The 13,683-nt window shown below is 42.1% G+C and overlaps 2 protein-coding genes across 5 annotated transcripts in view; both read right to left on the bottom strand.

Moving 5' to 3' along the window:
- The window catches only part of SNX24 (sorting nexin 24), a 147,181-nt gene that overhangs the window by 21,230 nt on the left and 112,268 nt on the right, over window positions 1–13,683 (bottom strand). The window lies entirely within an intron of this gene.
- LOC140911724 (uncharacterized) lies at window positions 7,447–12,975 on the bottom strand. Its single transcript, XM_073345340.2, has 3 exons — window positions 12,330–12,975; window positions 11,597–11,741; window positions 7,447–7,498 (listed from the first exon to the last, which is right to left on the bottom strand). The coding sequence occupies exons 1-3, from the start codon at window positions 12,910–12,912 to the stop codon at window positions 7,447–7,449; spliced, it is 780 nt and encodes a 259-aa protein (XP_073201441.1). The 5' UTR covers window positions 12,913–12,975.

Genomic DNA, 13,683 nt, shown 5'->3' with positions numbered 1-13,683 from the left:
AATATTTAATTCACTCATTTACATAGTTCCCTATGCTAACCACAAAGCACTGCAGCAAAGATGCAATTCAACTCCACAGTAACTTTTCTTGTTTTGTCTCCCTGATATTTCCTTACTAGAGGTTTTGGGTCAGACTAAACTTCTGAGAAATGATGTGACATTCCCTTTGAAACTAATTACATTAAGCAGCAAGTGTCCACACAAAGTCAGAACAAGAGTATGCAGAAAGAGTAGGGAATTCACTGCATTTGGGGTTAACACACTCAGTCCCGAGGACATACTTCAAGCCTGAATCTCCACAACTTCAATAGTTGTGTCATTTGTGCAGAGATAAAGTAGGGATCACTCAATTAACAAAAAACATGTAGGTGTGTATGAATATTTGTATCTTATCAGGAAAATGGTAGCACACACAGCACAAAGTATCTGGTTGAATCCAGAGTCTGTGATGTTCATTATCATTTGTAATGTGTTAGGGAATCCACTGAAAGAAAATAAGTGTACCCCCCAGTTTTAAAAATTCTGGAGCTTACTTCAAGTTTTCAGCATCTTTCAAAAAGCAAACTAACACGCATGTTGCATTCAGAAAAGGCTACTTTAGAAATTGGTCTGTCTGTGCTAAGCAAAAGTAGCAAATAATTCTATTATTTTGTAAAGTGGAATTTATCACAGTTTAACAGACAATACTTCCGTATAGTATTTTGTGCAATCTGAATTCTGGAGCTCCTTATGCAAACTGTTTTCACAGAAGGAAAGTCCATGGAGCTCTTTTAAACTCTGGAGGGCTGTGGGAGCTACCAAGTTTGGGGAAAACAGAAGTTATTTTCTCTTTATACAAATTTTTATGACTCAGAGATATAACAGGAATAAAGTGAAAATGTTTCCATGGTGAAAACAAACAGTTTTACAGTAGAAAAGAACTGTAACCATGAAATGCCTTTTAACAACATTTAGATTTGTCCAGATATACTGGATCACATTAAATTAGCTCTTGTTTATATTAGTTCTTATGTTTAAAACATTTTCCTTGTCCCATTAGAAAGTGACATCTAATTAAAGTGACAACAATGCAGCAATGCTACACTGACAGCACGAACACTGATTCAAAAGCATCTGCTTTCTGAATGACTAAAAAGGTTTAATCTCTGCAAAATAAATTTTAAAAAACTGCTAATCACTACATCTTAACAGCCAAGATTAAAATATTCTCTATTTACTATGATGGTTGCAATCCTTTACCTCTCATAAGTGTTGTGAAATAAATTGCTGACATGAAAGGTTAGTAACATTTAACTTGTTTGGGATGGACCTTCTGAAACAAGGTATCATTATACAGCCAGAGAGCAGAAAGAAATGTAAAGATGTGTCAAAGCATATGAAGCAATCCTTGTTTTAAAAAGTTTACTTGGAAGTTTATACATACGGTGTAAAAGTAATAGATTAAAACTCTTTGATAAATGAACTATGCTATGAAAAATTATTTGTCAATACCTGGTTGTGGGGACAGCATAGAAGGCATGCTTTTAAACACTGATGATTATTTAAATTAAAAAGGAGAAGAATATAAGAGGACATAAGATAGAAGCAAATAACTAACAATTTAGTGGTAACTGCTCAAGTGCTTTTATTCTCCAGGACCAATAATACAAGAGCAAAGAGATAGTCAAAACAACATAGCAACCAATTTCAAATAAAGACCAAAAATGTAACAGTATAGTCAAACTGTGGAAGTGACTGAAGCAAGAACTAAGAGACAAAACAAAAGTTTAGGAAGATTAAAAAAATTAGACAAACATTCATGTTGTGACAGGTGCTGTAATCACATGCAGTATCTTTGAAGACCATATTGTATTAAATCTATGAATGGTTTATGTATGACTGTGTTTTATTCCATGGGGGAGGGTCACCACAGCTCCCTCAAGAACTAAAAACAATGGGAAGTGATCACTGAGACTAAACGACTCTCAAGACATACCACCACCTGGAGTGGTTTGCATATACTGGTTCAAGCCAGGTTTTCCAGAGACAAACAAAGAAAGGGTTTTTGGTATGAAACAATGAGCTTGAACTGACACAGGGCCTTCTTTCTGATACAGCAGATAGACAGGACCTTCTGTCTAAGGAGGCACTAACTCTTGTGGATGTGTTGGAAAGATTTGGCCTGCTAGGGACCCAGAAGACTGATGGTGTGTTTAAATCTGTTTTTTTTGTTGTTGTTGGAGGGGCGGGGTTCGTATGTTTTCTCTATAATACTTTTGCCTGAAGAATAAACATGCTTGCTTAGAAAGAGCTGTGTGGTAACTTGTAACTGCAGGCAATACACTGTTTATAGCTCCTGGAGACAGGGAATGGCCTCTAGGCAGAGTGGCTTGGGATAACACAATGGATGGCAGGTGTAAAGCCTTTGGCTTGCTGGGCATAACACAGTATATTCCGGTTGTAAAGCCTTAACAGCTCTGGTCAGAAGGAAGTGCTACAAGAGTCCCTGCCCAGAGATGGGTGATGGCTGGAGCCCTGAGCCCTATTTGGGCACTCCTAAAGTGGACCATGGTGGGTGGAGGTGGAATACAGGTGCAGTTACCCTGTAACTGTCACATGTTACCAGAAGTAATACGTATCTTCACCAATTAGGTCAAGAAGCAGAGGGCTCTTAATACTCATGCTTCTAAATATAAGATAATTCACTAGTGGAGCTTGGAAGGGAATGTTCTTTCCAGGTTAATATAGTGGCCAGGAACAGACCGGTTTTTGTTCCTCCTTCCTCTAAATCAAGTGTAGTACACAGCCAGAGGCAAGGTCCTGGACTTAGGTGGCTGAAAATGTTTTGCTCCAGCATATCAACTCCTATGTTCATGTGATGGGATATTTATTAGCTTCCTTAATTTTAGTTTGTCTTTTGGTTACCTATGCTGCATTGAATGCTGTCAATTGACACATTCTCTCACTAATATTTGATAAGAAAAACTACCCGATTAAAAAAAAACCTCTTCAAAGTAGAATTTTATTCAATTCACTAACGAGCAAACCCAATAACTCTCACAAAAAAATCCTGCAGTCTCACCTCACATTTCAGAAGAGATTTGGTACCCAATGGTTTGGTTCTGTGAGGTACTGAGCAGCTCCTGTGGAACCCATGCCACTGAGGTCCGCAGTATGCATAATCAAGCCCAGTGTGTTGCAGACACTACCAAGGAGTCAATATTTTTGCAAAATATAATGTGAAGCATTTGGCAATATACCGTACAGTGCTATGAACAAAAATCTAAACCACACTGATCAAAATGAATGAACAAAGTAGGTGTTCTCAAAAAGAAAAGGAGTACTTCGTGAGCGAAAGCTCATGCTCAAATAAATTGGTTAGTCTCTAAGGTGCCACAAGTACTCCTTTTCTTTTTGCAAATACAGACTAACACAGCTGTTACTCTGAAAGTAGGTGTTCTGATGCAGCATGCTTGATTTTTAAAAAAACCTTATGCTTACTTATGAATTCAGTCTGTAATGGATCTCTGTAATGCATCTTACATTAGTGAGGTTCTACTGTTTTTAGAAATGCTAGAACCTCTCTTTCTGCTGAGACATATAAATCTAACTTTTCATTTATATACAGCAAGGAAGTTACACTGTAAGGTTTTTATTTTTTTGGACGAGGAAAAAAAGAGTCCTTCCTCTTTTACTCCCAACTCCTTTTTGAAAACATCCCCCATTCTCCCCCACCACTCCTTCAGTGAAATGAGCATGCCTAGTTACATGCTGCTCTGTAACTATAGGAGCAAATCAATAGCAGCTGAATGCCATCTGCTTCGGGCAGCAGAACAGCACCAAAAGTGTGAGCAATGCATCTTCTCTTATTGAAAGGTTATTTTATGCAAGTAAACAATTCATCGTCTTCTTGCACGCTTGATGCTCATTTACCACTTTTGATCAATAAAATATGCAAAACAACAAAAAAATTGAATCCTAAGAGTAGTTCTGATGCCAGTGTGATAGCTAATCAATATCAGGTTTCTGTTCAGTAAGGCAAGCAGTGGGGGTACTCCTATTGTATGAGCCCACGAAATCTGAGGAAACGTGTGTTGCCGTCTCTAAATACAATACTTTGTGAAAGTTAGAAACCCAACTTTTAGCCAAAACTTTGACTGCAATGTTTTAATGGTAAAATTTTCCAATACCCAAAGTGTACATGTGTCAGCCTGTCTAGTACTTTTATTAAAACAAAGAACCTGCTGTAATACTGTTGATAGAGCTACAGTACCATTAACATGAATATTTGGTTAGTTCATAGCCATTAAAAGACAAGCTTTGGACAGCAACCCATTCAGTTTCATTCTAAACCTGCTCTGCCTTATTAAGTCTTGGTTTTCAATGTATTCATGTTTCAGGTGAAGTCAGTTTTTCTGTTAAAAACAAACTGCTATGGGAATTTCTTTTGCACTGTGTTTCTTTTAGTCAGACCACAAACTGCCTTATTACATTAAACCTCCTGACAATTGATTCAAGTAGAATACTTCTCTCCCAACAAAGAAAACTACATCATTTTACACATATTGCAGAACAAAACCCTCCAATTTAAGCTGCTTCCTAAAATAATACAGAGCACTCAAAATGACAGAAGTTTTGTTGCTCATAAAAGCTCCCTATTCAAGTGGACAATGTATCCTAATACTGCACAAAAATGAACTTTAACAATAGATAGGTAGATGGCTATTTCAAAAAATGTACTACCAAAGAAGGAGGCAGCAAAAATTAACCATATACTGCAGGCTCAGGTCAGAAATGACACTAGATTTTCTCCATTACACTTTTCTGCTCAGTATACAGAAGTTGAGTAAAGGGTAGAAGTATTAATGTTTATTCTTTGGACAGTAATAAACCTTAGTTACATTTGTGCATAAGAAAAAAATTATGCAGTCTAATTATTTCAAAGGATTATCAAGGAAAACAAGTCTAAAAATCTTAGTGACCTTTCTATAATGGAGACCTAGAGTATTTTCTTTTATATTAGTAAAGACTGTCTCAATCCAGCCTCCATAAACTTTTCAAAGAAGATTTAATAAAAGACAACTGAACAGTGCTACATAAGAGAGAGTGCCATATAATCAGAAATAAACTTTATTATTAGACTCAAACACTGCTTTCATTACAAAAAGCAGAACATATCACACATTCAAAGAGACAAGGAAAAATAAGTCCCTCACTTGTTCAGTTCTAACCCCCACAGAAGTGAGATGTGTCCATCTAGCTAATTGTAAACAAACTTGTACAGAATGTTTTGTTTTTTAGAATGAGCCTCTGGTAATTCAATAAAAACCTCATATTTGCACATATATAAATGTATCTTTATAAATGTACTTACAATAGATCAACTGATGCAACTAATTAAATGAAAAACTATATTTCTTGAAATCTGTGCCAGTTTTGTGAATTAAATGTTCTGGGGGCAAGAATTAAGAATTTTCTTCGTTACAATCTTGCAAGAACTCAAACATTAGGAATTACAAGAGTCAGCTCTGATTTTCACTTCATAAGGCTTGGACTGAATCAATTTCTCTGTCTCTTCTTAAAAATATAAACTTAAAAAAAACCCCACAGGTACAAACTATAGTTTAACCACATTTATATAAACCAAATGATTTTGATCAAATTAATAATATAAGAACACGGTTGTGGAAGTGCAGTAGCTTTGAGTCAATGACCCAACTAGCAGCAAGGGTATAATTTAAAGGCAGAAATTTCCAGTGCATGCACCGTTAGCCACAGTGAACCTGTTACTGCTCTAAAGGGAATTGTTTGCCTCTTATTAGATTTTCTACAGCACAGCCATAAGTGATAAATGTACTGCTGTACTCACTGTCAAGTTAATCAATGCTGCCAAAGTTTTGTTGACCTAACAGTAATCCATAAAGTGAGCGGCATTTTCTCTATCCCTATGACATCTCAGTCCACAGTGGGGATAGGAATCCTACAGCAACATCTTTTAAAAATAGAAAAGAAAAGAAAAAAGAGGAGGGCATTTTCAAAATTCGGCTTTAAATTATCAGTCTGTAAGGATTCTTTACCTACCTGGGAAATTGTTTAAAAACAAACATTACAAAAATGGAGTCAGTTAAAACACTAGCAAATTGATAACTTCACAGATAATAGAACCTTGTCTACAAGAAAACAAAACCAAACAAACAAGAAGAGCGAGCGAAAAAACCTTCAGGAGTATTCAAAGCAAAATTGCTGTACTTTTAGCACACGGTATGCTTATATCTCTAGTTCAGTGCACTAGCTCAAAAGCACAGTGCAGCAGTAATAAGAATGGCAATGTGGAAACAGAAAAGCTTGTCTTTTGCAACAGATCGGTGTAATGCAGAATACATGAAGAACATGAGCATTGAGAACAAGAAAAAACCTTAAGAAACAAACCACAATAAGGGAGAGCTGCCCTATAAACAAACTGCTGCCATGCTTTCACAAGCAATTATAGACATATGAAATATGAATTACAATTGATTTTTCTTCTAAGGGTCACTCTGCGCCATGTTTTACGCACTCTAGGCATTTATTTGGGTAGCAAGCTGACAAGTTTTTACAGAATGAACTGAGCAATGTAATCCTTGCTCAATCACAGGTACTTCATTGTGGCTTCTGTTCCTTGACACTTGTCCCTCCCAAAACTCGCTAGCAAGGGATTTCTTGATAAAGACATGGAATGATGCAATTACTGGTGAAAAAGGCCAACATAACTTGACCAGCAAGCGCTTATTAACCTTTTCTGTGCTGATGACAAATGAATAGCATCAGTCAGAGGGCTCCATTTTTCATTGCAGTTCGATAGTAATTTATCTCATTTTTCTATAAGGTTCCACATTCTTATTACTAAAGAGATGTAACTTGTCCAACCAAGGAGTAATTTTGAAATCAAATTGTGGGTTAAATCCTATAAAATAATTAGCATTTTTAAAATTAAATCAAATTGCCCAAACATTAAAAGTTACAATACCCTAAGCTGTTCTCAGTAAGCTGCATGTTTCTGGTGAATACGGAGACGACATTAAATATTTAAAACAAAGAGCAGTTTTTTTTGTAAACAATATCCATATATTTGGCAACAATATATGTCCTTTACTCAGCGAGGGGAGAGAAATTTGAATCTTCACCAGTAATACAAAGGAGGCTGAAGCTGAGATTCACTAAAACACTGGTTCACTAAAACATCCTCAGATTCTGGCTGTTCTGGTCACACCTCCTTCTCCACCTGTGTCGCTCACTCTGGAGGCACAGTTTCTGGCTGTGGGTTTCCCGGGCAAAGGAATTTGTAAGTGATTTGTGCTGCAACCTTCCCAATGAAAATTCTGCCACTAAGGACCCTGGTTTAATTACTAGCAGGTTTTGGAATTTGAAACTGAACTGAAATTATTATTTTTGCTACATTCCTTGGTATTCTACGGGACGGATGGGGTCTTAGCACAGTGCTGTAGTAAGTACGCTAACATGATCCATGGATGTATAAGCACTAGAATGCAGAGTAAATATAGCATTAGTGAGACAATAACCAGAATACTGTGTCCAACTTTGGTATCTACATAGATGCTGACAAAGGGTTCAGAAGAAAGCTACAAGAGTGATTTAAGGTCAGGAAAATCTGCCTTTACAGTCAGAGTTCTAAGAAGTTCAATCTATTTATCTTATTGAAGAGAATGTTTAAAGGTGATTGGATTATGGTCCACAAGTAATACACATGGGGAGAAGATTTATAATAGTAGAGGGTTCTTTAATTGAGCAGAAAAGAGACATATTGAGATCCAATGGCTGAAAGCTAAAGCTAGACAAATTCACTCAAGAAATAAGGCTTAATTTTTTAACAGTAAAGGTAATTAACCATTGGAATAACTAGCCTACGGGATGTGGTGGATTCTCCATCATTTGAAGTCTTTAAATCAAGACTGCATATGTCTTTCCATGTGCCTAGCTCAGCCAGAAGGCCTTGATGAAGAGCTTGATGAAGGAATTGTTGCGTGAAATTCCATGGCCTGTGTTATGCAGGAGATCATACTAGATTAACATAATGGTCCCTGCTGGCCCCAAATTCTATAAATCTCTTACTATTATTTCTTGTTTTTCATTGTGTCTGCATATGGTGTGGCATGGGGAACTATACCCTTAAATGGTTTAGCTTCTCAGACAGGAAGTCTGAGGGAGGGGTGCTGCAGAAGCACTTGTTCTGTTATGGACAGGCAACTGGGAACTGTATCACCAAATAAGGAGGATCTCTAGAATGGAGTATGAACTCCATTGACCACATGCACATCACTGGGACAACTTTTTTCCACAGTGGACAGAGAGGGTAATGTTGATTTTCCTAGAACAGATACAACCAACATGGTTGCACTGGTGTCACTATGGGTATGTCTACACTACGAAATTAGGTAGAATTTATAGAAGTCGGTTTTTTAGAAATCGGTTTTATATATTCGAGTGTGTGTGTCCCCACAGAAAATGCTCTAAGTGCATTAAGTGCATTAACTCGGCGGAGTGCTTCCACAGTACCGAGGCAAGCGTCGACTTCCAGAGCGTTGCACTGTGGGTAGCTATCCCACAGTTCCCGCAGTCTCCGCTGCCCATTGGAATTCTGGGTTGAGATCCCAATGCCTGATGGGGCTAAAACATTGTCGCGGGTGGTTCTGGGTACATATCGTCAGGCCCCCGTTCCCTCCCTCCCCCCGTGAAAGCAAGGGCAGACAATCATTTCGCGCCTTTTTTCCTGAGTTACCTGTGCAGACGCCATACCACGGCAAGCATGGAGCCCGCTCAGGTAACCGTCACCCTATGTCTCCTGGGTGCTGGCAGACGCGGTACGGCTTTGCTGCACAGTAGCAGCAACCCATTGCCTTCTGGCAGCAGACGGTGCAATACGACTGGTAGTCGTCCTCGTCGTGTCTGAGGTGCTCCTGGCCATGTCGGCTGGGAGCGCCTGGGCAGACATGGGCGCAGGGACTAAATTTGGAGTGACTTGACCAGGTCATTCTCTTTAGTCCTGCAGTCCTATTGAACCGTCTTATGGTGAGCGGGCAGGCGATACGGACTGCTAGCAGTCGTACTGTACCATCTTCTGCCAGGCAGGCAAGAGATGAGGATTGCTAGCAGTCGTATTGTACCATCTTATGCCAGGCAGGCAAGAGATGAAGATGGTTAGCAGTCGTACTGTACCATCTTCTGCCAAGCAGCCATGAGATGTGGATGGCATGCAGTCCTTCTGCACCGTCTGCTGCCAGCCAAAGATGTAAAAGATAGATGGAGTGGGTCAGAACAAGAAATAGACCAGATTTGTTTTGTACTCATTTGCCTCCTCCCCTGTCTAGATCACACTGCAGTCACTCACAGAGAAGGTGCAGCGAGGTAAATCTAGCCATGTATCAATCAGAGGCCAGGCTAACCTCCTTGTTCCAATAACAACGATAACTTAGGTGCACCATTTCTTATTGGAACCCTCCGTGAAGTCCTGCCTGAAATACTCCTTGATGTACAGGCACACCCTTTGTTGATTTTAGCTCCCTGAAGCCAACCCTGTAAGCCGTGTCATCAGTCGCCCCTCCCTCCGTCAGAGCAACGGCAGACAATCGTTCCGCGCCTTTTTTCTGTGCGGACGCCATACCAAGGCAAGCATGGAGGCTGCTGAGCTCATTTTGGCAATTAGGAGCACATTAAACACCACACGCATTATCCAGCAGTATATGCAGCACCAGAACATGGCAACGCGATACCGGGCGAGGAGGCGACGTCAGCGCGGTCACGTGAGTGATCAGGACATGGACACAGATTTCTCTGAAAGCGTGGGCCCTGACAATGCATGCATCATGGTGCTAATGGGGCAGGTTCATGCTGTGGAACGCCGATTCTGGGCTCGGGAAACAAGCACAGACTGGTGGGACCGCATAGTGTTGCAGGTCTGGGACGATTCCCAGTGGCTGCGAAACTTTCGCATGCGTAAGGGCACTTTCATGGAACTTTGTGACTTGCTTTCCCCTGCCCTGAAGCGCATGAATACCAGGATGAGAGCAGCCCTCACAGTTGAGAAGCGAGTGGTGATAGCCCTGTGGAAGCTTGCAACGCCAGACAGCTACCGGTCAGTTGGGAATCAATTTGGAGTGGGCAAATCTACTGTGGGGGCTGCTGTTATGCAAGTAGCTCACGCAATCAAAGCTCTGCTGATATGAAGGGTAGTGACCGTGGGAAATGTGCAGGTCATAGTGGATGGCTTTGCTGCAATGGGATTCCCTAACTGTGGTGGGGCTATAGACGGAACCCATATCCCTATCTTGGCACCGGAGCACCAAGCCGCCGAGTACATAAACCGCAAGGGGTACTTTTCGATAGTGCTGCAAGCTCTGGTGGATCACAAGGGACGTTTCACCAACATCAACGTGGGATGGCCGGGAAAGGTCCATGATGCTCGCATCTTCAGGAACTCTGGTCTGTTTCAAAAGCTGCAGGAAGGGACTTTATTCCCAGACCAGAAAATAACTGTTGGGGATGTTGAAATGCCTATATGTTTCCTTGGGGACCCAGCCTACCCCTTAATGCCATGGCTCATGAAGCCGTACACAGGCAGCCTGGACAGTAGTCAGGAGCTGTTCAACTACAGGCTGAGGAAGTGCAGAATGGTGGTAGAATGTGCATTTGGACGTTTAAAGGCGCGCTGGCGCAGTTTACTGACTCGCTTAGACCTCAGCGAAACCAATATTCCCACTGTTATTACTGCTTGCTGTGTGCTCCACAATATCTGTGAGAGTAAGGGGGAGACGTTTATGGCGGGGTGGGAGGCTGAGGCAAATCGCCTAGCTGCTGGTTACGCGCAGCCAGACACCAGGGCGGTTAGAAGAGCACAGGAGGGCGCGGTACGCATCAGAGAAGCTTTGAAAACCAGTTTCATGACTGGCCAGGCTACGGTGTGAAAGTTCTGTTTGTTTCTCCTTGATGAAACCCCCCGCCCCTTGGTTCACTCTACTTCCCTGTAAGCTAACCACTCTCCCCTCCTCCCTTTAATCACCGCTTGCAGAGGCAATAAAGTCATTGCTGCTTCACAGTCATGCATTCGTTATTCATTCATCACACAAATAGGGAGATGACTACCAAGGTATCCCAGGAGGGGTGGTGGAGGAGGGAAGGAAAATGCCACACAGCACTTTAAGCACAGCACTTTAAAAGTTTACAACTTTAAAATTTATTGAATGACAGCCTTCTTTTTTTTGGGCAATCCTCTGTGGTGGAGTGGCTGGTTGGCTGGAGGCCCCCCCACCGCGTTCTTGGGCGTCTGGGTGTGGAGGCTATGGAACTTGGGGAGGAGGGCGGTTGGTTACAGAGGGGCAGCAGTGGCAGTCTGTGCTCCAGCTGCCTTTGCTGCAGCTCAACCATACACTGGAGCATACTGGTTTGGTCCTGCAGCAGCCTCAGCATTGAATCCTGCCTCCTCTCATCACGCTGCCGCCACATTTGAGCTTCAGCCCTGTCTTCAGCCCGCCACTTACTCTCTTCAGCCCGCCACTTACTCTCTTCAGCCCGCCACCTCTCCTCCCGGTCATTTTGTGCTTTCCTGCACTCTGACATTATTTGCCTCCACGCATTTGTCTGTGCTCTGTCAGTGTGGGAGGACAGCATGAGCTCGGAGAACATTTCATCGCGAGTGCGTTTTTCTTTCTTTCTAAGCTTCACTAGCCTCTGGGAAGGAGAAGATCCTGTGATCATTGAAACACATGCAGCTGGTGGAGAAAAAAAAAGGGACAGCGGTATTTAAAAAGACACATTTTATAAAACAGTCGCTACACTCTTTCAGGGTAAACCTTGCTGTTAACATTACATACATAGCACATGTGCTTTCGTTACAAGGTCGCATTTTGCCTCCTCCCACCGCGTGACTACCCCCTCAACCTTCCCCCCTCCCTGTGGCTAACAGCGGGGAACATTTCTGTTTAGCCACAGGCAAACAGCCCAGCAGGAATGGGCTCCTCTGAGTGTCCCCTGAAGAAAAGCACTCTATTTCAACCAGGTGACCATGAATTATATCTCACTCTCCTGAGGATAACACAGAGAGATAAAGAACGGATTTTGGTTGAATGCCAGCAAACATACACTGCAATGCTTTGTTCTACAGTGATTCCCGAGTACGTGTTACTGGCCTGGAGTGGTAAAGTGTCCTACCATGAAGGACGAAATAAGGCTGCCCTCCCCAGAAACCTTTTGCAAAGGCTTTAGGACTACATCTAGGAGAACCGCAAATGCCAGGGCAAAGTAATCCTTTCACATGCTTGCTTTTAAACCATGTATAGCATTTTAAAAGGTACACTCACCAGAGGTCCCTTCTCCGCCTGCTGGGTCCAGGAGGCAGCCTTGGGTGGGTTCGGGGGGTACTGGCTCCAGGTCTAGGGTGAGAAACAGTTCCTGGCTGTCGGGAAAACCGGTTTCTCCGCTTGCTTGCTGTGAGCTATCTACAACCTCCTCCTCCTCCTCATCTTCTTCGTCCCCAAAACCTGCTTCCGTATTGCCTCCATCTCCATTGAAGGAGTCAAACAAGACGGCTGGGGTAGTGGTGGCTGAACCCCCTAAAATGGCATGCAGCTCATCATAGAAGCGGCATGTTTGGGGCTCTGACCCAGAGCGGCTGTTCGCCTCTCTGGTTTTCTGGTAGGCTTGCCTCAGCTCCTTCAGTTTCATGCGGCACTGCTTCGGGTCCCTGTTATGGCCTCTGTCCTTCATGCCCTGGGAGATTTTCACAAAGGTTTTGGCATTTCGAAAACTGGAATGGAGTTCTGATAGCACGGATTCCTCTCCCCAAACAGCGATCAGATCCCGTACCTCCCGTTCGGTCCATGCTGGAGCTCTTTTGCGATTCTGGGACTCCATCATGGTCACCTGTGCTGATGAGCTCTGCATGGTCACCTGCAGCTTGCCACGCTGGCCAAACAGGAAATGAGATTCAAAAGTTTGTGGTTCTTTTCCTGTCTACCTGGCCAGTGCATCTGAGTTGAGAGTTCTGTCCAGAGCGGTCAGAATGGAGCACTCTGGGATAGCTCCCGGAGGCCAATACCATCGAATTGTGTCCACAGTACCCCAAATTCGAGCCGGGAACGTCGATTTAAGCGCTAATCCACTTGTCAGGGGTGGAGTAAGGAAATCGATTTTAAGAGCCCTTTAAGTCGAAATAAAGGGCTTCACTGTGTGGACGGGTGCAGGTTTAAATCGATTTAACGCTGCTAAATTCGACCTAAAGTCCTAGTGTAGACCAGGGCAAAGAGGAGTTTTGTCCACGTAAAAAAAAATATGTAGATTCCAGTTGAACATTTGCCTTAAAAGTCCTGTTTGCACTACACAAATGGCTGTTTTAGGAAAACAGTTTTGAAAAACAGTTTCAAGTAGCTATGCTGCCAGTACAGATGGGCCACAGATAGAGAGAGAATTTTAAAAATCCATTCTGGACACTAACGGAAAAGTTGTTTATAAGAAAATTCCACCCTATTCACACTGACAGTACAACTATGCTAGCTGAAACAGTTTTATAAAACTGGTTAGAAATAGCAGTTTCTTTAGTGCATACAGGACCATGGATACACTCCACTCCTTTTTTCCAATTGGAATAAACTACAATCATTTTCCCTCCAGCCCTTGTCTATACTAAAAGTAGAGACACATTTTGGAACAGACCAC

The sequence above is a fragment of the Lepidochelys kempii genome, chromosome 5 (genome assembly GCF_965140285.1).
Source record: "Lepidochelys kempii isolate rLepKem1 chromosome 5, rLepKem1.hap1, whole genome shotgun sequence".
Taxonomy (NCBI): domain Eukaryota; kingdom Metazoa; phylum Chordata; order Testudines; family Cheloniidae; genus Lepidochelys; species Lepidochelys kempii.
This window is presented reverse-complemented; position numbering and strand designations above follow the sequence as displayed.